The 22828-nt window shown below is 36.1% G+C and overlaps 1 protein-coding gene across 1 annotated transcript in view; it reads left to right on the plus strand.

Annotated features, from left to right (window-relative positions):
- Positions 1 to 16815, plus strand: part of LOC134801329 (transmembrane protease serine 9-like) — a 37823-nt gene extending 21008 nt beyond the window's left edge. Inside the window, exons 5-15 of the mRNA XM_063773873.1 lie at positions 2292 to 2500; positions 3082 to 3242; positions 3610 to 3700; positions 4015 to 4133; positions 10072 to 10164; positions 10656 to 10770; positions 11318 to 11474; positions 14669 to 14874; positions 15402 to 15607; positions 16179 to 16248; positions 16661 to 16815. Of these exons, the coding sequence (XP_063629943.1) occupies positions 2292 to 2500; positions 3082 to 3242; positions 3610 to 3700; positions 4015 to 4133; positions 10072 to 10164; positions 10656 to 10770; positions 11318 to 11474; positions 14669 to 14874; positions 15402 to 15607; positions 16179 to 16248; positions 16661 to 16782 (1549 nt within the window). The 3' untranslated portion in view covers positions 16783 to 16815. The remainder of the gene's footprint in view (positions 1 to 2291; positions 2501 to 3081; positions 3243 to 3609; positions 3701 to 4014; positions 4134 to 10071; positions 10165 to 10655; positions 10771 to 11317; positions 11475 to 14668; positions 14875 to 15401; positions 15608 to 16178; positions 16249 to 16660) is intronic.
- The last annotated feature ends 6013 nt before the right edge of the window (positions 16816 to 22828 follow it).

Genomic DNA, 22828 nt, shown 5'->3' on the forward strand with positions numbered 1-22828 from the left:
GCTGAATCTGTTGAATGATGGAGTGAGGCGACTTATTAAAAATGGTATCAGAAATACTCGTAATTTACGACAATTTTCCAACTAGGTTTGTTCAAAATATTGGAAACTTTAGTAAACGAATAATAATTTGAAACTAAAAATATGAAAATGTTCCAAATCCTTTTTACGTGAACTTGAAAGGACTATAATTTAAAAATACTAATTGTAGTCAAAAGTAAAAGTTATCTGCTTTAGGAAGTAAACAGTTCTCAGGCCGGAGTGAGAGCGAAATAATGATACACGCTCGCTGCCTCAGGATTTCCTTATTACGGATTAGTAAGAAGACCTAGGCAGTTAGTATAATCCGGTTAATGAAAGTAGTATTATATAACTAATGATCATAATGCATTTCCAATTAGGTGTTAAATTTAAAATGACAAAAAAAAAAAACAAATTGGCGACTCTTTCACCCAAAACATTTACATGCAATAGAAAATATTTTCTTAGAAATAAACCCACAGATTATTTTTAATTTTTATATCGACCTTTCACAAATCTCTCCTTGTAAATAGATAAATAATGTACCTACACATATGTACCTACTTGTGTACGTGTGTGTTGTTTATCTGTAAAAACATAGCACAAATGAATTGACAAATTTTCAAAACTCGTGAATCATCTGCATTTTGCATCAAATTAGTATTACGACTTACGAGTATTACCGGTTTAGAGTATGCACTTATGAAATGCACTCACCACAACTAAAATTAGACTTTAATTCGAAGAAATTAAGCGTCAACATGTGTCCACTTAAAATCATGTAACTATACCTTACTAATTATGCACGTATCATTATTCAATCGTAAAACACATAAGCATGCGACACGTTTGCGTGTCGGTTTGCGATGATTTATCATTACGTTCTGCATCTTATGACTAAATCACTTGTTTACTTCTTCAAGATTAATACAGTAGTTCAAAGTGTCGAAGTGTTGATTTATGCGTAGTTGCGTCCTACTATCATGTAAACATATCGTCGTTGATTTGGATTTAAAGATAAAGAAGGATTCATTACTTAATTGTCACTTTTATTTAACCGTTTCTTCTTTGTTTTCTGTCTATCGTATCGTAAGGAAATATCACTAAGTATACTAAATAGCTAGGCGGAATACACATCATATATCATTATTATTTGTGTTGAAGTAGTTCTGTTATTACTCGTATATGTACATAAACATGCAATATTGCGTTGCTACAGCGAGTCCTACTTTTGCAAATTATTCCAACTGCAATTTGCATTCGTGTCGTTTTTTTTTTTCAGAATAATAAATTCCGGAAGTAAGATGGAGAAAATCGGGACTCAGATTATAAGAAAGATATCGCCTCTTATTATTGGAGATACAAAAGTACCTATAAACAAACGTATTGTAATACAAACGTATTAATAAACGATATCAACATGTAAAGGAGGTCAATTCGAACGCACTTTTTAATATCTAAATGATGTCATGTAGTTATCATTCGCGCGTGCGTCCCGCTCGCGCCAATATGACGAGCGAAATTCATGTGCGAATGATATGAATGTAAATGACATGATTTAGATATCAAAACTTACGTTAACGTACGAATTTGGCCTCTAGCCCACACATTGGGGTCCATTAAGTAAGCTTGTGCAGAGAGCGAAAATAAAATACAAATGAAATACTTTTCTTCTCAATACCATTCGTTAAGGTGTATTATTAACACATTCACTGCCCCCGACGCACATGTGCGTCCACCGTCATACAAGTTTGTAGGCCACGCCCCCTTGCAGTGAATGCGTTAAGGCGGTGTCATGACGACAGGACATTACTAAATATCAACCGTCATGTACGTGTATCGTTTTGTTTTACGTGTTTGTGATACCTAGCTGATTTAGCAGGCACTAGTCGGTACTGTCAATGTTTGACATAATCCTTCCGCGTATGCAAGTTTATTGATAGCCATTCTGTTTAATTTTACTTATGCAAAAAATGCCAATGCCAAGACATGATTATGATTCATTTAGAAACATTTACAATAGCTGCAAACTACGTTGCTGATTAAAGTTGTTTTTAAAGACCATATCGAATTATGTGCCAGAATAATTAATTATGTTAGTGCCCCCCCTAAAAGTATTTGTTTTAGTTCTAAACTAACTAAACAAATTTCAATAAAATATAGCTTATAGTTTTCGAATAAAATGGCTGTGAAATAAGGACAGACAGACGGACGGAGACTGACAGGAAATACAAAGAAAATCACCTATAAATTTTTTGCTCTCTTTATTTCAGACTGAAACGTTCTAAGATCCGTGTGATCCTCGGCGACCACGACCAGACGGTCACCACGGAGAGCGCCGCCATCATGCGTGCCGTCACCTCTATCGTACGCCACCGGAGCTTCGACGCTGACTCATACAACAACGACATAGCGCTGCTCAAGCTTCGCAAGCCGGTCACCTTCTCCAAGATCATCAAACCCATCTGTCTGCCACCAGCTAGTAAGTAATATCACTTGAAAAGAAAGCTTTAAAATAATATCTATCACTGCCATCGTACGATAGCACATTTTTTGTCCAAAAAATACGGTACCGTTCAAGCTAGATAGTTTAATCTACTAAAACTGCTACTACTAGTCAGTTATCATTCAACTGGAAATTAATGAAAGTGCGGACATCAGCGTCCGAGTTAATTAGCTACTGAGCAACAAAGTTGGAGAACAGAACACTTGTTACCGGAACCATCATAAATAATTATGTAACGGAAAAAAAAACATCACAAAAGTATAATTTTTTTTGTAAGTACGTTCAAGGAATGATTTCTGTACCGTTACGTGCGTTGTCTCTGTAATAATACTATGAGATCCCTAGCGGCTTTCACATTGATAGCCACTGTGACAAGGTATAATAAAGCCAAATACCATATTCTATTCCAACGTTGTTGTCACACAATCATAGTTATCTTTATACAAATTTATACGCTTCTTTTCCATCATTTCCATATGAAGTCCCGCAGATTTTTCCCGTAAAAGCTCCTACTATTTTGAGGCAATGAAGACATAAAAGTTAACCGTTGTTTTCAGGTATAGATCCCTCGGGCAAAGAAGGCATCGTAGTTGGCTGGGGTCGCACGTCAGAGGGCGGGCAGCTCCCGGCCGTCGTGCAGGAGGTGCGCGTGCCCATCCTGTCGCTCACGCAGTGTCGCGGGATGAAGTACCGAGCTTCCCGGATCACTAACAACATGGTAGGTATATCCTTCAAGCAGAAGGCATCGTGGTTGGCTAGGGGCCGCACGTCAGAGGGCGGGTACCTACCAGACGTGATGTGCGTCCCGGATCACTAACAACTCAGTTAAAAATTTTACCTAAATTTTACCTACATTACCTTACTACTTTTAATTTGAACTATCTTATTCGATTTTAAAAATAGATAATATATTGAATTGTAATTAGTCTCTGCGCGTCAATAAGGGCCTGAGCTAAATGCACTGAAATTGATGTCAAATCAATATCATATTTTCATAATTTGAATACGCTTCTCGGCTTTCAACAATGTCTGTTCTTCAATCCTTGTAATATTTTTTAATTCAAATAACAAAATATTATTTTCAGTTGTGTGCCGGTCGAGCGTCTACCGACTCATGCCAGGGCGACAGTGGTGGGCCTCTGCTATTACAAAAGGGAGACAAATTCCAGATTGTTGGTAAGAAATATATTTTTTTGAAGTGAAAACTTCTTTAGCGGCGGTGTGCACTTTTTGTGATGGGGAAAAAATGTTAAACTCGCGACAGCCGTAAGACGTAAGACGCTTCGTAAGATGGACACGTGACCTGATCGAAAAACTGTAATTCTTTTTTTATCTTTATTTTGACAAATCAAAATTACATTTGTCTTGGCAAGTTTTGACGTGTGGGCAATATGCCTACACGAGTTTGATTTATGATCACAAAACCCTTTATTTCATCAAGCTGCATCAAGGATCTAACTAAGCATTTAACTTGTTCCGCAAATTTTCAGGTATAGTGTCGTGGGGAGTTGGTTGCGGACGGCCGGGGTACCCAGGAGTCTACACGAGAGTCACTCGCTTCCTGCCCTGGCTTCGAGCCAACTTACGGGATTCCTGTCTCTGCGGCAACTGATTTGTAGATCTACCACTTATTTCAGGTGGTTGGTAAAGAGGCGCGGTGATTTTCTAGTAGACGAATGTACGCTGAGTTTTGGGAATAAGATTTACTTTATATATTACGTTATGACTTAAGTACTTGAACATCAAATCCGTTTCATACAGCCAAGCCTTCAACCATTCCGTAGCTGACCATAATACCTATTCGTAACTTCTTACCAACCGCCCTGGGTTAACGGTAGACCTATTTAAACAATATAGTTTAACGTAGTCAAAAGCTTTAAAATTTAAAGCTTTAAAAGGGTAAAATCCAAGTAACCACATGATCATCTCGAGGGTACTCTGGCAAATGTGGGTCCTAAATTACGATTAGAATAAGCAAAAAGTCGAATATCGAAAACAGCCTACCGTTTGTATTTAATAAACGCATGTAGGAAATAAAATAAATCGATGTCATTTGTAATGATAATGAATTAAAAATGAAAGCCTAAAATTTTAAGTTGCCCATTTTTCATCAAAATGGATGGTACTTATACATTTATAACTTACCAACTCATAGGTAAATAAATCTTTATTTACATACAATATATATACAGTGTTACTACTAAACGAAATTAATAACTAGCTTAAATCTAAAATAGGCCCTTGAGGCATTGTACCAAGGATGCTGGCGGCATTTCCTCGCTGTATCGCAATGCTGATACGTTGTGCGAGGTAGCCGCCAGCTCTTCGGTCACCAGTTACGTCAACCAGACGCTTCGCGATTTCTGCGAACAACTTATGCGCGCTGGGACCCCATGGACCTAGAGTTTCAACACCAAATGGTACAAAATGGTACTCTCTACCGAGGCTCTTATATTTGTTACGTTTTAGAATTTCGGCGCTTTCCGCCGCTCCGCCCGCTTTTACAGTAGTCCGTTGGAGCTGGGACGGTGCCAGTGTGTCTACGCAGGTAGCATCCCACACCAACATCCGTCCCAAGCTCCAAGGAACTAAGGACACTCCATCGGGCCTCTTGCCATCATCTCTGATAATGCCAGTCGGCTCAAGAAGAGCAGGCACATTGATGGTGGCAAGAGACCGACGGACTATGTCATTAAGCGACGCATGTCTCGAAAAACGGCCTGCACTTTTTTGACAAGATAATCCGTTGTGTCCCAGTCGGTCGCCGTCCGTGCCACAAGAGCATATGTGTGGCGTACACACCGAAACCCCGAGTCGCAAACCAGTCGCCAGTCTAAGGGAGGCCGGATCCAAGAAAGTACCAGTATTGGGCGAAGGATGGGCATGTAGCCAGTAACCGGCTTCCCGGGCTCCGACCGCCAAAAGCCTCGCGCGGTCTGGACCTGTACAGGCTACCTCGCACAACGTATCAGCATTGCGATACAGCGAGGAAATGCCGCCAGCATCCTTGGTACAATGCCTCAAGGGCCTATTTTATAACTTAGATCGTTTTGTTTTGTATAAATACTATAATCTAAATGTAGTTAATACTCAATAGTTTTATACAAATAGATAAAATGCAGTTGTAAATTAATCATACACGTCTTCGACTAGTTAATTCTACCTATACAAACATGAATGAATCGGTGTGCGTTCGTATTTTTCGCTTGTTCTCAAGCCTTTTGTATATAACATTTACTTATACATACTCGTATTAGACTGTTAATGTAACGTTTGTAAATATTAACATTATGTAGTTTTTATTGTTTTATGTTATTTTTATCATTTGGATAAACCTACCGCATACATCATTGCATGCATCTCATTCGCTTGCTTGTCAAATACTTTACTTTACTAATGGAACTTACATTGTTCACGTAAAGTCTCATCTATCTACACATTTAAAATGTAATCAGTTTTAGGAATTACTAAAACATTTTAGTCCGCAGTTAAATTCGTAACATTCATAAACACCTAGATAATTTAGTCAGCCATCGTAATATTATTAGGTACCTGTACCTACATTCAATTAATGCTCATCGTATTAAGACCATTATCTTTTACTAACTTTATTTTAATATGATCAGAATATCATAGCATTGGTACTTACTTTTTGATAAAATTCCTTCAATTTTCTTAGATACTTTCATATTCGAATTTATAAGATAAAACTAATTTAATTGCAACTTGTATAGATTTTAATGAATGTATAGGAGTAAATTACTAACAATCTTAGTTTATATATTAATTACGAAAAGGCCGGTGGTGCAGATTACCAATAGGAATAAGAGAAACTACTACCTAAGTGTTCATTGGATTATTTGTACATATTGTATTGGAACCTTGTTTTCTAATTTCTAATTTATTTTTATTTATTGTTCGGTAATGGACGATATATGTATAGGTCAATAGCTAGAAATAAATAATGTTATACTTGATTGTTAACTAGATATTTAGAGAAAATTCTAAACTGCCTACTATAAATTTCGTCTAACAACAACACAAAAATACAAAATGAATTTGCGTATCTACTCAAATGTAGTATACAGTTTTACTTAACTTAAAACCTTAAAACGGACATTATTATAATTAACATGGGTACAAACTTATGTGTCACCACTATTTAAACGATACCTAGTTATATTTTGCTCGACTCGAATTAATGAAATAAAACTAGTAGGCTAGTATTTAAAAGTCCCTTATTAGTTACTTAGATATAAATCTTTTGGTTAAAAATAGCCCGTTGTACAAAAGTTCACTACTACAAATATGTACAATGTCTTCTATGGTAGAATGTTATGAGTTATGACGCAAAAATACAAACACAACTTTCATTGGTCACTTTGAGCTGATTTGCATGTTTATCATAAGTAAATATGCCATTTATGTTTACTCAATCGATTACATTTCTGAAATAGGTGATTTCATCAGGCATTGCCATATTGTCAGTAGTGACCATTTGTGCGATGTTTAGACTTAAGAATAAAAAGCTCTTTAGGCTGTACCTGTGATCCCTATCACGATAAAATTTGTTAATAACTAGTTCTGTTAATGACGTTTATTTTTTTCCAAACGTAGTAGCTCGTCTACGCGGGCAAGGAACTCAAAAAGTAAACATACTTATTACTACTACTCACGAAGTTCACCAAAGAGAGAAATTGTAGGTATAATTTGAGATCTTCGTCCATGTAGAAAATAATCTCCCTTTACATGACAATTTTTATGAAATGTCTAAAGAAATTCATAATAATTTATTTAAAATTGCATAGTTTTAGTTTCTATCAATAGGTAGAAACAAATTCCACGTCATAAGACATAACTGAAAACATGAAGAAACGAATTGATTGGATTGGTTGTCTGTTCGAGTTCGTATTTATTTGATCATTTTAAGGAAGTGTATTGTAATCGACTTTTCAGACAACCTCAGCTTGAAAATCAAAATTCATAATTATTTTTTATACCTAATAATTAATTCACTAAGTATATCAGAAAAAAGGTAGGCAAATAAACTAGAAAGGTTAGTTTTCTTCAAGTCCGCAACTAGTAAGTAAAGAGTAAATTAATTAAATTACGTCAATTTTAGTACAGTCACGAGCTTTAATTTGGGACCCATTTCCATTAAATGTTGTTAGAACATTCATAATGCAATAAAGTTGAAACTTCAGTTCGATAGTATTGAAATGTCAAATTAAGACATTTAAAAGTCATATCGAATTGACCCTTGAAATGATAACCTCTTTGCAAAAAGTTATCACTCCGGTTTTATAATCTATTTAAAGTGACATTTCAAAAATATTATTGCACAAATTGACATAATTGAGTGGTTGCCCCTAGAAACGTAAACGTAAGTAAATGTCGATGGTAAACATTATGTCAATGAATTATGACAACTCGCTGCGTTAAAATATTAGCTCTCAATAGCGTCAGTTTGCTACACGATATTCAACCTTAGGTGGGTCCCAAATTAAAGCTCGTGATTGTACTTATACTTAATTACCTACTTATAATATAATAGATGCGCGCGTACCTTGTACAATGAAAGTTATTGTTGTGTTTGCATGTTTTTAATTTATACAAAATGAACTTGCATGATTAATCGTTTAAATTTGTTTTCTAGCTTAATTGTATTGTTGTTGTTTACTAGTTGGTGCTATTATGATTCCATTGCCGCTGCTTTTGTTCTTTTGGAATGTTGAATTTAAAATTAAACAAATGATAATTTTGAGAACTTTTATTACTTTTTAGAATTGCAACACTACAGGGTAGGATTTTCCAAAACCTAAAATGACGCTGTAAGAGACCGTGAAAAGTCTGCAGCGATTTTGATAGCCCACGCAGTGCAAGTGTCATTTTAAACGTCAAATTTCTATGAAATTATGACGTATAAATAACACTTACATTGCATGGGCTATCAAATCCGCTGCAGACTTTATTTCGTGCGACTATATTAAAAAAAAATCTGTACAAGAAAAACAAAAACGCCTTGTACGATTTTCTTTATAAGAGTGGTGTTACCACTTTATACCTAAGTTTATGGCGCCAAATACATTTTCAACAGGGATACGAGTACCTAGGTAACTATGTACCATTTTTTGGATGTCTTTGTTATTAACTTGTGCCATTTTATTTCTTTACCAAATAAAAAATTGGGTACCTTACCTAATCAGAGCGAGAAGCAATTACCCAAAACTTGGATCAAAGACCTACCCTACTATAAACCAATTTGGCAGTAGAATAAGACGCGAAATTCAGAATACGTATAAGAAATCTTTCTGCTGACATAATTGGTTTGCCAGACTATAAAGGTTCCGTCACACAGGCGCATTTTCCGGGCGGGGCGTGACCGCGGCGTGAGCGTTTTATATGTAAAAGCGGCGCGCCCCGCTCACGCGCCGCCTGCAAAACGCGCCTGTGTGACGGAGCCTTAAGTTGTTCAATATTAAAAAAAATAGCGGCTCACAAAAAACGCATTCTTCCAAGTCACATATATTTATTTTGGACGATATTTACTTGTTAGGAAAATACTTACTCCTGAATAAAATGGTTGTGATGTAAGGTCGAATGGTCCAAAGGACGTGGCAAAACCGTAATCTTTACGATAACGCATAGGTATAAAGTCAAAGTGACTTTTCAAAAAAGATATAGGCAGTTATCTTTGGATAATTTTTGGGCAAGGAAATTGGGGCATACAAAACGCTGCATTGGATTGTTGTATGCAGGAATAATTTAATCGTCCCATGATGTCCCTTTTCTGCTCTATTAGGTTTACGGACAAGTGTAGCGAGATAACATCATTATGTAACTTACCTATAGTTTGTCTAATTACTATTCTCTCAACTCTCGGTCAGGTGAGTGACAAAAATGCAGAAATTGCATAGATTACGCGCGGCGCGTTGGAAAGTGGCACTTTCCACCGTAACCGGTCGCCCAAAGGACGCACACATGTCTTGTCTACTGTTGAGGATGTAGGTATTTGAAACATTTGTGACGTAAGCTTGTTAGCCTAGTCAAAAATAGTGCGTAAATAAAGACCGTGCTAGAAGGCCTTTAAATGTATTAAACCTACTTAGTTTTAGAATATTTACCCTAATAACTATTATGAAATTATGAATAAGTTCCACAACCTACATTTTACCATATTTCACATTTGAGTTTGTGTGTAATTTTTTTATGCATTTATAAAAACTGTATTTCAGAAAAAAACAAGTTTTCCGGTCACTGTATATAACAATTTTCATAATAGTTTTCCTTTAGTAGGCACCTAAGATGTTGCAGGTACGTAAATTATAGGAAATATGAAGTCCAAAATTAAAGGTTCAATATCATCCAATCATTGGATTGGCTTCATAATAAACAAATGATACTGTTTGTTTATTTATCTCGCAAAGACAAAAATTAGTGGGGCTGCCGTACCCAAATCGCGTTGGATGCGCCGCTCAGTGTCCGTCGACGGGCGACAGCGCCAAGTTCAAGACCAGAGGCGCGAATATAGTATTTAAAATTTGAATTTTTATTTTTCTTTCGATTCTTTTGTTTCAAGTGCCAACATGTGGAAGTATATTTTCCTTTTATTGTGTGCTGCCGCTTTCACTTGTTCTGAGGTGAGGATGTTATGTTATGAATTTATGTTAATTTATGGATGTTTTTGTCCGTTTCTGGGTTCTTTTTGTTTGCCTTAAAATTGTTTGAAACCAGAATAACGTAGTACTTATATTTTTTTAGTTTATGTTCTTCCACATTGATCAACACATTGTCTTCAGTTTCAGCGTGTGGGTTGATTTTAGCCCCGTAAATATTAGCAGAATATTAGCAAATAAATATAACATTGAGCAAGATTTTGGCAAATTCAATATACCAACGCGAGCATAATACCTACCAGTAAAACATTTTAAATCGAATCCATCTAAATGAATGTTTGTCTTTGAATTTCAACGGATAAATGCAACTACTTATATTATCTTTTTGAAGAACAAAGAGAGCCTTTCCGAGCTGGTGTGGGCAAAAATAACATAACATATGATCGAGTCTACATATATATGGTATTTGGTAAATAGAGCAGTAATCATTAATTTTACTCAACCATTGAACACAGAATGAAGTGTCGCGCGATGCTCAAGGAGTGTTCACGAAGAACTTCTTTGGCGGAGTGTGGGGAAACCGTCCACCCCTCATGGAGGTTAACCAGCCTAGAGCCCTCTGCACTTGCAGTAAGTTTCCTATTTATGTTACAAGTGTAGCGTTTAACTCTGTCACTACTTCACGTCGATGCTGAACCAGCAAAGAATCATCTGTACCTACAGTAAGTAAGTCTTCTTAAGGTTGAGGGGTGTTCACGAAGAATTTTGAAGGTATGTAGGGCAACCGTCCGTCAGTCATAAAGTTCAACCAAGCTTAACCTTTATACTTGCAGTAAGTCTTCATCATATTAACACAGTATTCTTGTAGCCGTAATTTGGATGTTTTGATTAGTGGGGATTGCTTGCTTGTGATGGTGCTCATAGAAGTTCCGTTGTCGTATTTATTTAATGCGTAAAAATCTAAAATTAGTCGAACAAGGGTATAGTGAAGGGTTCAGACGGGTGAAGGGTTAACTCTTAGCGATATAGGTACCTACTTTTTCCTCGTGCTTACTTTTAAAATAAGTTTATATTCAGCTGAAGGCGTTGATGATGTCTTTCAAACGCTCAATATGAAGACCTAATTGAAAATATGTTTGAAACATTATGCTGTTCAGTTTTACTGTTCTTACTTCAGAATGTGGAGAACGGAATGAGGCAGGCCGCATCGTGGGAGGCAGGGAAGCTGGCGAGTTTCCCTGGATGGCCAAGCTCACGTACATCAAGAGGTTCTACTGCGGGGGCATGCTCATCAATGACCGTTACGTGCTCACCGCTGCTCATTGCGTTAAGGGGTAAGTTGTTTCTTTCTGTAATCGTAAGGGGTAAGCTGGGATCGCCTTAAGATCCGTTGGACGTACAACGTCTAGATGCTAAACTAAACTAGATTCATGTAAACGTTGTATTTAGACTTGCAATTAAATGCTCAGTTCACCGTTTTCCCGTTTCCCGTCACCGTTTAATATAAATACCTCTAGAAGGCTATATAGGTATTTAAAAATGAGCCTCACGATTTTTTTTTATAATTATGGCCTGGATGCAATTCCTTTAAGCGAAGTCTTTGTTAATAGGTATCTTTCATACAATTATTAGTGTAACCGGTAACTGGAATTGTATTTTGTTCGGTATCATTTGGCACGAAACAGCCTGGAGATTGTAGTTCATTTAATTTCAATAATAAGCATTACATAAAAAGCTTGCCAATAAGTTCGATCGGCGCTTTGCCTTCGCGTGAAATGAAATCCTTTCTCATTTAAAGTTATCCATTCACACTTGTACGTATAAGTACACGCCTACACGGTAATATTCAATTACACTAGACGTGTTGCTAAGTGTTAATGCATCTCCAAGAGGCACTGAGTGTTTAAAGACGTGTTTACCTCCCCGGTTTGCATTGCCACTCAGTCAGGTACTTATTGACATAGCTTCAACAAGGTATTTTACCTCCTTATCTTATGTAACTCTGATGCAAGTGACAATGCAACAAATGTTTGGACGAGTTTCATGGTGTCATTGCTCAGGCAACTGAAATAATTATCCCTCAATTTTTAAACGTATTTCTAAGTACAGTCTCCGTCTTAAGCTGATTTACTTCAGAATTAGTTTTTTTCACTAATATCTATATTCGGGAAGGGGAATATGTGTCCAAAGTTAAAGCCAGATTGCTAATGTTATTTAAGCAGTTATTAATTAGTAGGTTTGCTAAAATAGAACCAGCTAAGTACATATCAATACCTATTACAATCTTGATTTAGAAACAAATAGGAAAAGTTTCTTAGGCATTGGAAAATTTCGCTTCTCAGAATTACCTAAGTCTTAATGATTTTGGTAATCAAATACGTTTGTGATGATTATATAACATGTGTGATATATTGGATATAGAGTTGTTTATATACCAAAAGTAATCACAATCCTTTTGAATCTTAAGTACCTATCCCTAATTAAGATAATGCGAATCATCATTAAAACAAAATTAGAATACGACTCAAAATGAATTAAGGAAATCCACACTAGGTACCAAGAATTATATTTAGGTTAACGAGACATTAACTGACTGACTGGCTCGAATATTTTTTATTAAGGAATAAAACGGAAGGTTTTTTCCCTTATATTTAGTATGCAAAGTGGTTACAGGTCAAGGGATTTGAATAACCTAAAGTTATCAATTATATAAATAAAGTATTATTTTATATGGGTACTCAACGTCTAGAATCTATCAACTGCTCGGCTGTATTTATCATAGTTATGTATGTATTAAATCAGTACATTAAACATGTGTAGACCGTCGTCGCAAAAAAATAATTATTAGTTATTTTTAGAAAAAACCGGTCAAGTGCGAGTCGGACTCGCGTTCCAAGGGTTCCGTACATAAGTCCGACTCACGCCTGACTGCACATTTCTAATAGGTTTTCCTGTCATCTATAGGTAAAGTACTATTTTGTGTATTTTTTTCAAAATTTTAGACCCAGTAGTTTCAGAGATCAAGGGGGGGGGGGGGGGATGGTTGGACAGACAGACAGACGCACGAGTGATCCTATATGGGTTCCGTTTTTTCCTTTTGAGGTACGGAACCCTAAAAAGTGTAAATCGATTCGCAAAGTGCATGACTTTTTATTTTTACACAAGTGACAAAAAAGGAGCGTAATGTTTTAAAGTTTTATATTATTTTAGTGACATAAATTATAATTTGTGCGTATAATCCTATATCCAAAGTCCGATAACCCGAGGACGAAACGAGTAACACAATAAATTGGTCGGATTCAAATTTGTGAATTCCTCTCAGTACCTAAGCTCAGGACATTCACCTTAAACCGGCCTGGAGGCGCCAGCGGCAACGGTTCAACATACCCGAAATGTGATCGATATTTATTGTTGACATTAAGTTTGGCGATAATAGGTATATTCTGCTTTATACGTGATTATTGTCTCTTCAAGTAAGATTGTATACACTCAAATACAAAATAAAAATGAACTTGGGGGGGGGGGGAATCATGAAACAACTAATGTGCAATTTGATATTGCGTTTCGGCGAGCGTGCTTTTTTGCGAATGTAACGTCAGTGACAATCAGTGGTTGACACTGCCCCAAATAGTCTTCTTCCCCGCCTTCAATCCTAATTCCTTATAAAGGCGACGAGTCAACTATTGAAAAAATAAACATTTTAAGGCTGTCAACTCTAAGACTTTTGACCTCTTTTCTAATAGGAGACCAAATGAGTCTGCAAAATAAAACGGATATATAAAAGTCTACCTACAAGTAGTGCCTAGTGTCTAACTTTATTTTCAAACCAAACGCACCTTTTTGTCGTATCGTATCGGTAACAGTCGGATGTAACTAATATCAAATATGCAATCGTTATATTGTCAGCCGAAAGCGATACCTAACGTTTGGCCAAAACGTCACATATAGTACCAACGTATATATTTTAGAATTTCTCATCTAATAAGATATTTTGGTAGTTTGGACTAATATATATCGTATTTTGTAGGTATGTATTAACACTAGTGTTCAAAAATGAGTGGTGTCCAAGTGCATCGTAAAAACGTGTAAATAACGATGACACATACGTACACTCGTACAGTAAGTGAAAGCGTAGGTAAATAATGAGACATTATAGTATTCATGTCCGAAATGCTGTTTACTTTCGCTGAACGGTCGAAACCTACCTAGTTAGCTCCTGGTCAAAATTTATTTAATTCGGAATGCCATTGCTGTTTCCCCCTAAATTCTATAAAAATTAATTGAGATGGATTTCAAAGGGACACTTTTCCCTTTCTATAAAACTATGTTGTATTGGCGAAATTAACTCGTAGTGCCAATTGAGTACCGGACCTGACTATTAATCGTACGGGCATTAACCAAATAATCATTAATTAAGACACCATTCGATACCGCTGCAACATCACGGAATGTGTAGGCCCGAAAACCTAGAAAACGAACACCTTTTTTTAAAGGATCTAATTATACCTACCGATAATTCTAATTTCAGCTTCATGTGGTTCATGATCAAGGTGACGTTTGGTGAGCACGACCGCTGCAACGCCACGACGCGGCCCGAGACCCGGTTCGTGCTGCGCGCCATCGTCAACAAGTTCAGTCTTACCAACTTCGACAACGACATCGCCCTGCTGAGGCTGAATGAGCGTGTGCCTCTGTCGGAGGCCATCAAGCCTATCTGCTTGCCTACTAACGATAGTAAGTGACAATAGACAAATTTACTCTGGCCGTTAATGTGATATTTTCGGATTCATTTATAGAAACCGTCTTAATCTTTTTTTTAACTTAATAAAATTATTAAAAAAATAACTAAAATTAATTGGTATCAAGATGCTAAGAGCTGAGACATACACTGAGAGATTTTATAACTTATAGGGTTATAACTACATACACTCTTAGTTTATGATATTAATGCGACCAGATAAGGGATTTTATTACTATAATAACAAGGACGTATACATACACTGTTTGCTAATATGCCGTGTAAGATCCTGACTGTACCTAACTAGCTACCTACCAAGGATTTTAACCTGCCTTAACTGAGATTCTATTTTTTCTGGAATTTAAAATTGACTTAAAACTAAAACTTTGCAACTAGATACCAGAAGCATGTCGCATATTGTCCTAGTTCAAATCATCTCCATCATTTTTAGTTTAATCCACTGTTCGTTAAAAAGATCAAGTACTGTCAAGTAAATCAACTAAATATGTACTATTGTGAACAGAGGAGCTCTACGTCGGAGTTAAGGCCGTCGCCACCGGCTGGGGTACCCTTACGGAGGAAGGCAAGGTGTCGTGTACCCTGCAGGAGGTGGAGTTACCCGTGATAAGTACCCAGGACTGCCGCAAGACCAAGTACACGGCGTCTATGATCACCGACAACATGCTGTGTGCCGGGTACCCGGCTACTGGCCAGAAGGATTCTTGCCAGGTTAATATTCAAACTTTTGTAATAATTATTTTCCTTATCCCAACTTTTAAACTTGATTTGACCAAAACATTACAGTCTCAAATGACATTCTTACACTATAAAATCACAACAAAACTGCTTAGGTCCTTAATTTATTAGTGGTTAGTAGTGTAGTAAGTGTATAATTTACATATTTTTTATTTTCTCAGAATTGAGAAGTATTCCAATTAAAAGCATAGGTAATATTAAAATATTGTGGTAGGTTATTTGTGTTTATCCTCAACCCATAAATTAGGAAACATTTAAGTTTATCCAAAGGCCAATAAAATTATATCAAAACAGCTAAATCCAGTTTTAAAGTAGGTACATTAAGGATGACTCACGCTAGACCGGGCCGTGGCCGGACCTAGGCGGCCGACATGTCATTTTCTAGGACGGCTGATCGGTGATCACGTGGTGCTTTCTATACAAAAAGAAGCGTCAGAAGCCCGGCCCCGGCCCGGTCTTGCGTGAGTCATCCTTTATACTCGCTGTTTGGATGTGATTAAAAAGAAAGTTTTAGGTATTAAAAGCACTTTCGCCCATTTTTCAGGGTGACAGCGGTGGACCACTTATCACAGAGAAGACGACCGCGTCGCAAGAGAAACGCTACGAGTTAATTGGTAAATATCCGTCTCCTTTTGACAAGTATTTACCTAATGGCCGATGCTACATATTATTATGGTCCACGTCAAAGATTACGCGCAATATGAAGTTGGAGACAGAGGATGTACCTACGGAGCTTAGACGTCGACTTCAGGGTGTTTTTTAATGGGGTACATTGAGGACAGCTACAGTTACATTTCTCTTACATCTTTCTCTACTAAAACGTCTGAGTATTTTCTAAGTCTTTCAGAAAATTGCGCCCTGTGCCTGTGCCGTCCACCCTTAGGTTAAGTAGTTGTTTTATTTAATGAGATACTTGGCCGACCTATCCTTGGCTACGATAAACTACCTGCCTACCTACGAATTTCTATTGCATTAAATAAACCAGCCTTAGAGAATCTTGCAACACAGAATCTGATTGGTTTTCAGGTGTGGTGTCATGGGGCAACGGCTGCGCGCGCCCGGGATACCCGGGCGTGTACACGCGCGTCACCAACTATCTTGGATGGATACGCGAAAACACGCAAGACGCGTGCTATTGTTCCGATTAGTACATAAGCCCAAAACCTAACACGAGGGCCACGCCACGAAAAAAAAAAACATCTTGCGAATTTACCTGACACTGGTAGCATTCGCCGTATATTTTTGAAAAATAAAAGTACGGCACCGTCAGAGTCAAATAAAATTCATTCGGGTATTTTATTCGTGCCATTCATGAGTGTGTGTAGGTCATCCGCGCAAAGAAAACAATAATGGGCCCGTTTTTGGAACAATAGAAAACATGCCATATAAAAATCTGTTCTAGAAAATAAGGTGTAGTGCCGTGCCGTTACGCGATTTTTTATTATTTGAAAGAGTTACCTTTTTATGTTGATAAAGGATGGTGATTTTTCATCAAAAAATGTATGGCTCTACCCTGAGGACTTCCCTTTTAAGGACGTTACAGTCTTTCAAGTGTGATAATCGTAATTTTTTGAAATACTTATTCTAATATACAGAACAAGAATTCATTACTACATATTATATTATATTGATATAAAATTTTAAGCCAGTTCGATGTTAACCGAACCGATTTAAACTTAGGTACCTGAATTGACTCTGTACGTAACTATACTTATGCACTAAACGCACGTGTTTCTACTGTTTTCCCTAATTGCCTTAAGTGCAACGGATTATTTGGACATTCTGTACCATATTTTCAGGTATTTGTATAGTAGATTTCCGAACCAATTCGAGTTTTAGTTGAAGAAATGTTACTTTTGACACTGACTGATCAGTATCATATAGGAGATCAAACAACTAAAACTCGAATTGGTCCGATCGTCTAACTAAAGGTGACATTTGGATGGTAACTGCAGCTGCAGCACTGTTTGGACATTATTGTCCGAATGTCACCTTTAAGCATGCAGTAGGGTTATGTTTAGGCTGGCCCCAATTTCACATCGGTGACAGGTGCGACGAATTGTAAAATCACTGTTGCTGACGTCACAGGCATCCATGGGCTACGATTACCACTTACCATCGGGCGGGCCGTACTCCTGTTTGCCACCATCATTGTATTATTTAAAAAAACTTTATTATATCGGATAAAAACAGATATTTCTCCTGCGAAGTTTCTGACAATTGTCAAAGATTTAGAAGAATTGTAGGTAATTCTTGACAGGTAATGAGTTATATGTCGGAATTTCGTGACAATTGTAGTGTTTCTTGTGACAATTGTCATAAACTTAGCAAGAGAAATATCTGTTTCTTTCCGATATCATAAAGTTTTTTTTAATAATACAATGATGGTGGCAAACAGGAATACGGCCCGCCTGATGGTAAGCGGTAACCGTAGCCCATGGATGCCTGTGACGTCAGCAACAGTGATTTTACAATTCGTCGCACCTGTCACGTTGGTGAAACAGGGGCCGGTGTTACCAATCTACAGTATATATCGCTGTAGACTTAGACAAACTCTATATAAGTAATAGGTCAACTATTTTATTCAGAACTTTGTAATGGTATCACAGGGTGGTATTGCCATGATTATTTAATTATAAACGATAAGTTTGAAAAAGACTACTCGTAAGTGAATTTACTTGTCATGACAATATAAATAATTTATTTTAAAAATAAAACTAGACATAAAAATGTTGTTTTATTATTTTTACCTTTCCTTTGAGTACTGAACATAGTACTCAAAGGTACTGCAGACAAACTGTGTAAACAGTTTTGCAAGGAACTGAATTAGATCGTAAGGTTATTTCTTGTATTAATAATAGTAATAAAAAAAAATAGTCTATTTTATGAATGCGCAAGATTTTAGAGCAAATAAATAACGGATTTTTTAATGTGGTCTAAGTATTTTCGAAAGAAGTTAAGTACAATTTATCTGACACTTTAAAAATGAACATTCGGTTTTCTAGATTTCTCGTAAATTGAGAAATAATTAATTATAATAATATAATAACATTACTTATAAGCGCCCTGGTTTATTAGACTGTAGGCTTATTTGCGAATAAAACAGAATAAATAAATAACTACAGTCAATATCCCTATTAAATTAAGATCCCATGAAAATATAAATCTGAAAATGAAAAACCAGCCTCGTCGACAAAAATATTGATATAAAATGAAATAAATAAATAAATTATTCAAACGTTATTATTTTATAAGTAAAATAATGCGAAGTACCGTGTTTCGCTATTACCTATAACTTCAAAATTATCTAAGAGGCGATAGAAAATATATGAATTCGTAAAAAAAAACTGGTTGCTTACTTTGTGCATAGTCCACACAAATACCCATCCGGATACCACATTCTAAATAGTTTATAGATAATTTGGAAATGGGTTTCAGGTTTTGATGTCAGTCAGCCAGTGTTAAAAATGACAAGTTATAAATGTTAATATATTAATACCTAACCGTTTCAGCAGTATTTATGAAATGTAGAACGAAGTGATATAGCTTTGATTAGTATACACCAAATTGTGTATAAATATTTTCCATAATATCAATTTCTCCAAGAGGAAAACAGGATTACATTTTTATGGAGAAACAGTCGTCCACTTTCCTCTTAATTTATTTTTTGTTTAAAAAAAAAAGGATCTATCTTTTAAGGAATAACAAACGTGCATTGCAATGTGATTAGTCACACAAACATCATACATTGAACTCATTAACTTTTTTCCGATACCTTTACCGAAATCGTAAATCCAAAAATTAACATTTCCTAAAGTATTTTTTTTGTTTTCGAATATTAGCTTTTAGGAAAGAGTTGAATAAGGTTGGTATTGGCTAGTGTATCGATTGCAGATCGAGAGGCGATGAGAGTTCATTGATCCGCGAGGTCATTGCCAAATAAACATGCCGTACAGCCTCCATTGGACCTAAAATGACGCTCACTCGTGAATTAGCAAAATTATAATATTTATAGTTTAGCAACGAATAAGCGTTGCGATTCAGCGAGGAAATGCTGCCAGCATCCTTGGCACTATAGATATAGATTTCTAGTTTTTTTAGGTATTAGTTTTAGATTTGTAGGTAGTTTTAATTTTAGGTTACTTTTATTACTTAAATGTTTATTGCATCGGTTATTAGGTAGGTAGCTACTTTGAAAAAGTTGGGTAATAGATATTTATAAGCATACTCGTACCGGTATAACTTGGGAATTCCTTTTCTTCATGAGGTTAAGGAAATGCTTGTCTGAAAAGTAGAGAAGTCGGTGGGAATAAAGTTCTATGGACGACCGCCATTGGTAGCTTTGTATTAGCTTGCTCGTTTCCAAATGCAAACCATTTTTCAACCACTTGTTGGTATATCGCATTAGGAAACATATATAACTTAGGTAGATGCACATATGGATTGTTACGGGAATAATACTTTATATCAAGGTGAACTAACGACGGAGACGGATATGGCCATTGGCCATAGAAGCAACGAGCCTTCACGAGTTTAGGATATAATTAATAAATTAAGAACACAGTCTCTATCTCGATAAATATGTTTATGCCATGAATACGACCGTCAGAAACTTACAAATAATGAATCTTTGTTTGTAACAGAAACTTATCAAAAAGATGTTTCCGATCAATTTTTTTTATCCAACTCGAAGGTAAGTAAAGATGATTCAAGGCTAGTTTCATTACATAGTTTTGGATAACTAATGTAAGTACTTAATAATGTAGACGTAGAACGATTGAGCTCGCTAATTGTTAAAGCAATCAAACACACGTGCCCTTAGGTAAAATGATTCCATTATTCTCCCGACTTCAACATACTTGTTTACAAAAAACAATATTGTGATTATATGTATAGGTAGGTATGTACGAGTAAGTGTATAAAAAAGAGATGCTTCTCTCTGGTCCATTCAAAAGCAACATTTTAAGCTCCGTTAGTGTCCATACTGTGAGATCAAAGAACGACTTAGTACACTTTTAAACCCGACCACATGATCGCGTGGTACATAAACAATTATTAATAAAATATTTCAACGGGAGTAAAATGTGGTGTCGTATTTCAATATTATTCATAGTTTTGTGTCTAGGAAGTACTCTGCCTCAGGTGAGTGTAATTAATCTTATTTGTACAATTTTTGCCGTTTCTCATTGTCAAAACTAAAAAATGCGAAGTTATTCTCCTAATATGCAACTTAAATAGTATTCTTAGTAGTTTTGGTACTATAGTTTAAGGTACCTACTAAAATACACCTCAAAATGTCTCTCATGTTCCCGGAAGTTAAGGACAATGGGACTCATTTCGTTGTCGTGATGTAGGTATCTACATATTATATGTGCGCATACATAGTGTTGTATAGGTATCCAATTACTTGACGCATATATATAACTGGGCGCATTTGTCTACTAGAGCTAATTTGCAATGATCTGAGTCCTGCCGTTAGGGGTCTAAGTATAGTGGTTCCAAGCTATTTAATAATTTTAATTTTTAACCCGTTTTTGACCAAAAATATTTGTAACGGATACTTCACTTGGACACTTTCGATATAAATTTTTGTTTACAGTCGAGCTTACTTCATTTATCATTGTCAGCTATCGTAAAATTATACTTAAATTGTTGAAAGAAGTTCAAATGTAAAATAAAATTTAATCCTACTCAACTTTAAAAATTTTCTTAATTAAGTACATATATAGCTTAACGAATACCTATATTGAAATTAATAATAAGCTACATTACTTGCAAGTTATATAACTATTCTGTGATGCTTTAAATTTTTGTGTTTGCAGGACCAGCAAAGAGTTTATGAATCAGACACAGAATTGGAGTTCCAACCCGTGACGGAATCGTTATCAGTTTCGGACGAAGCATATGTAAACGCGCGGGCCCGACCGGAACAACGATACCTGCCTCCATGTAGCCAATGTAGTAAGTAATATATTTGCATAAAAATTTTTTACTTAATGTACCTACCAATACAAATATTAAACCAATACAAATATCAATAATGAATAAAATATTTTTTTTGAAGAAAATAGTGATCATCTAACCATTCTAACCTATACATTAAGGATGACTCGCGTTAGACCGGGCCTTCATGCACGACTTCATGCGCGTGGATGTTTATATTGTTTATGTTGGTTGTTATGTCGGCGGCCGATCGTAAAGTTCCTGTGCAAATAAGTAGGATAGGTTCGTTAGGTTGCAGGTCGTAGAAATAGGTGCCCCGTAGCGTAAGCATGTATGTCTTTTTACTTAGCTTCATATCCCTCACTCAAAAAAAAATCGTTCGCGATACAAACTTTGAACCCATTTTTCATAACCCTAGGCCCCCCAGGGAATGAATTTTCAAACACGCTGAACTTAATTTTCTTGTATTTTAATGAAATACCTTTTTACAAAGTTTCAAGTTCCTAGCTTAATATAAAACTTTCACCCCATACCAACTTTCATCCCCTTTTTAACCCACAATATTTTCGAGAACGCTTAAATTCTAGTATTCATGTATTGTAATAAAATATTTTAAGAAGTTTTAAGACCGTAGCTTAAAATAAAACTTTCACCCCGTACAAACCTTCATCTTCTTTTTAAGGGATGAATTTTGATAAAGATTGAAATTAGTTTTTTTTTGTATTTTCTCGCGGGCAAACGCTCGTAGGTATACATAAATTGATTGATAATGAAAAAGAGAGAATTTTATTGATTTGCACATTCTTGTAATCTAATAACTACTTACGTAGCCTAATCTTATCTGTTCAATTTATGGCTTATTATCTGTTACTCTTTGCCTTACCTTACGCTCATTAAGAAAATATTCAAAAGCGTATCGCACAAGCGTATAAAAAAACCATATAGGTACAAGCTATCAAGCCACTTAACAAATTAGAGGTCGCCCTTATCGTATCGCTAATGAGAAGACAAAGTATATGTCACCTTTTGACAAAACCCTAAATCGCTAACGACGGTGTAATTGTCAACACGCTCGTAGCGCATCTTGTTCCCATGAATGTATCAGTACGGTTACATTAAACTCACGGTAAGGATACTTGACCGACCAAAATACGCCTGCCAAGAACTTCCATCTCTTTCACTCCAATAGCGCTCGACGTCACTACTACCCTGCTACTTCCTCTTACCCACTAATTATTTACCCGCTTATTT

This window comes from Cydia splendana, chromosome 2 (assembly GCF_910591565.1).
Source record: "Cydia splendana chromosome 2, ilCydSple1.2, whole genome shotgun sequence".
NCBI classification, from domain to species: Eukaryota; Metazoa; Arthropoda; class Insecta; order Lepidoptera; family Tortricidae; genus Cydia; species Cydia splendana.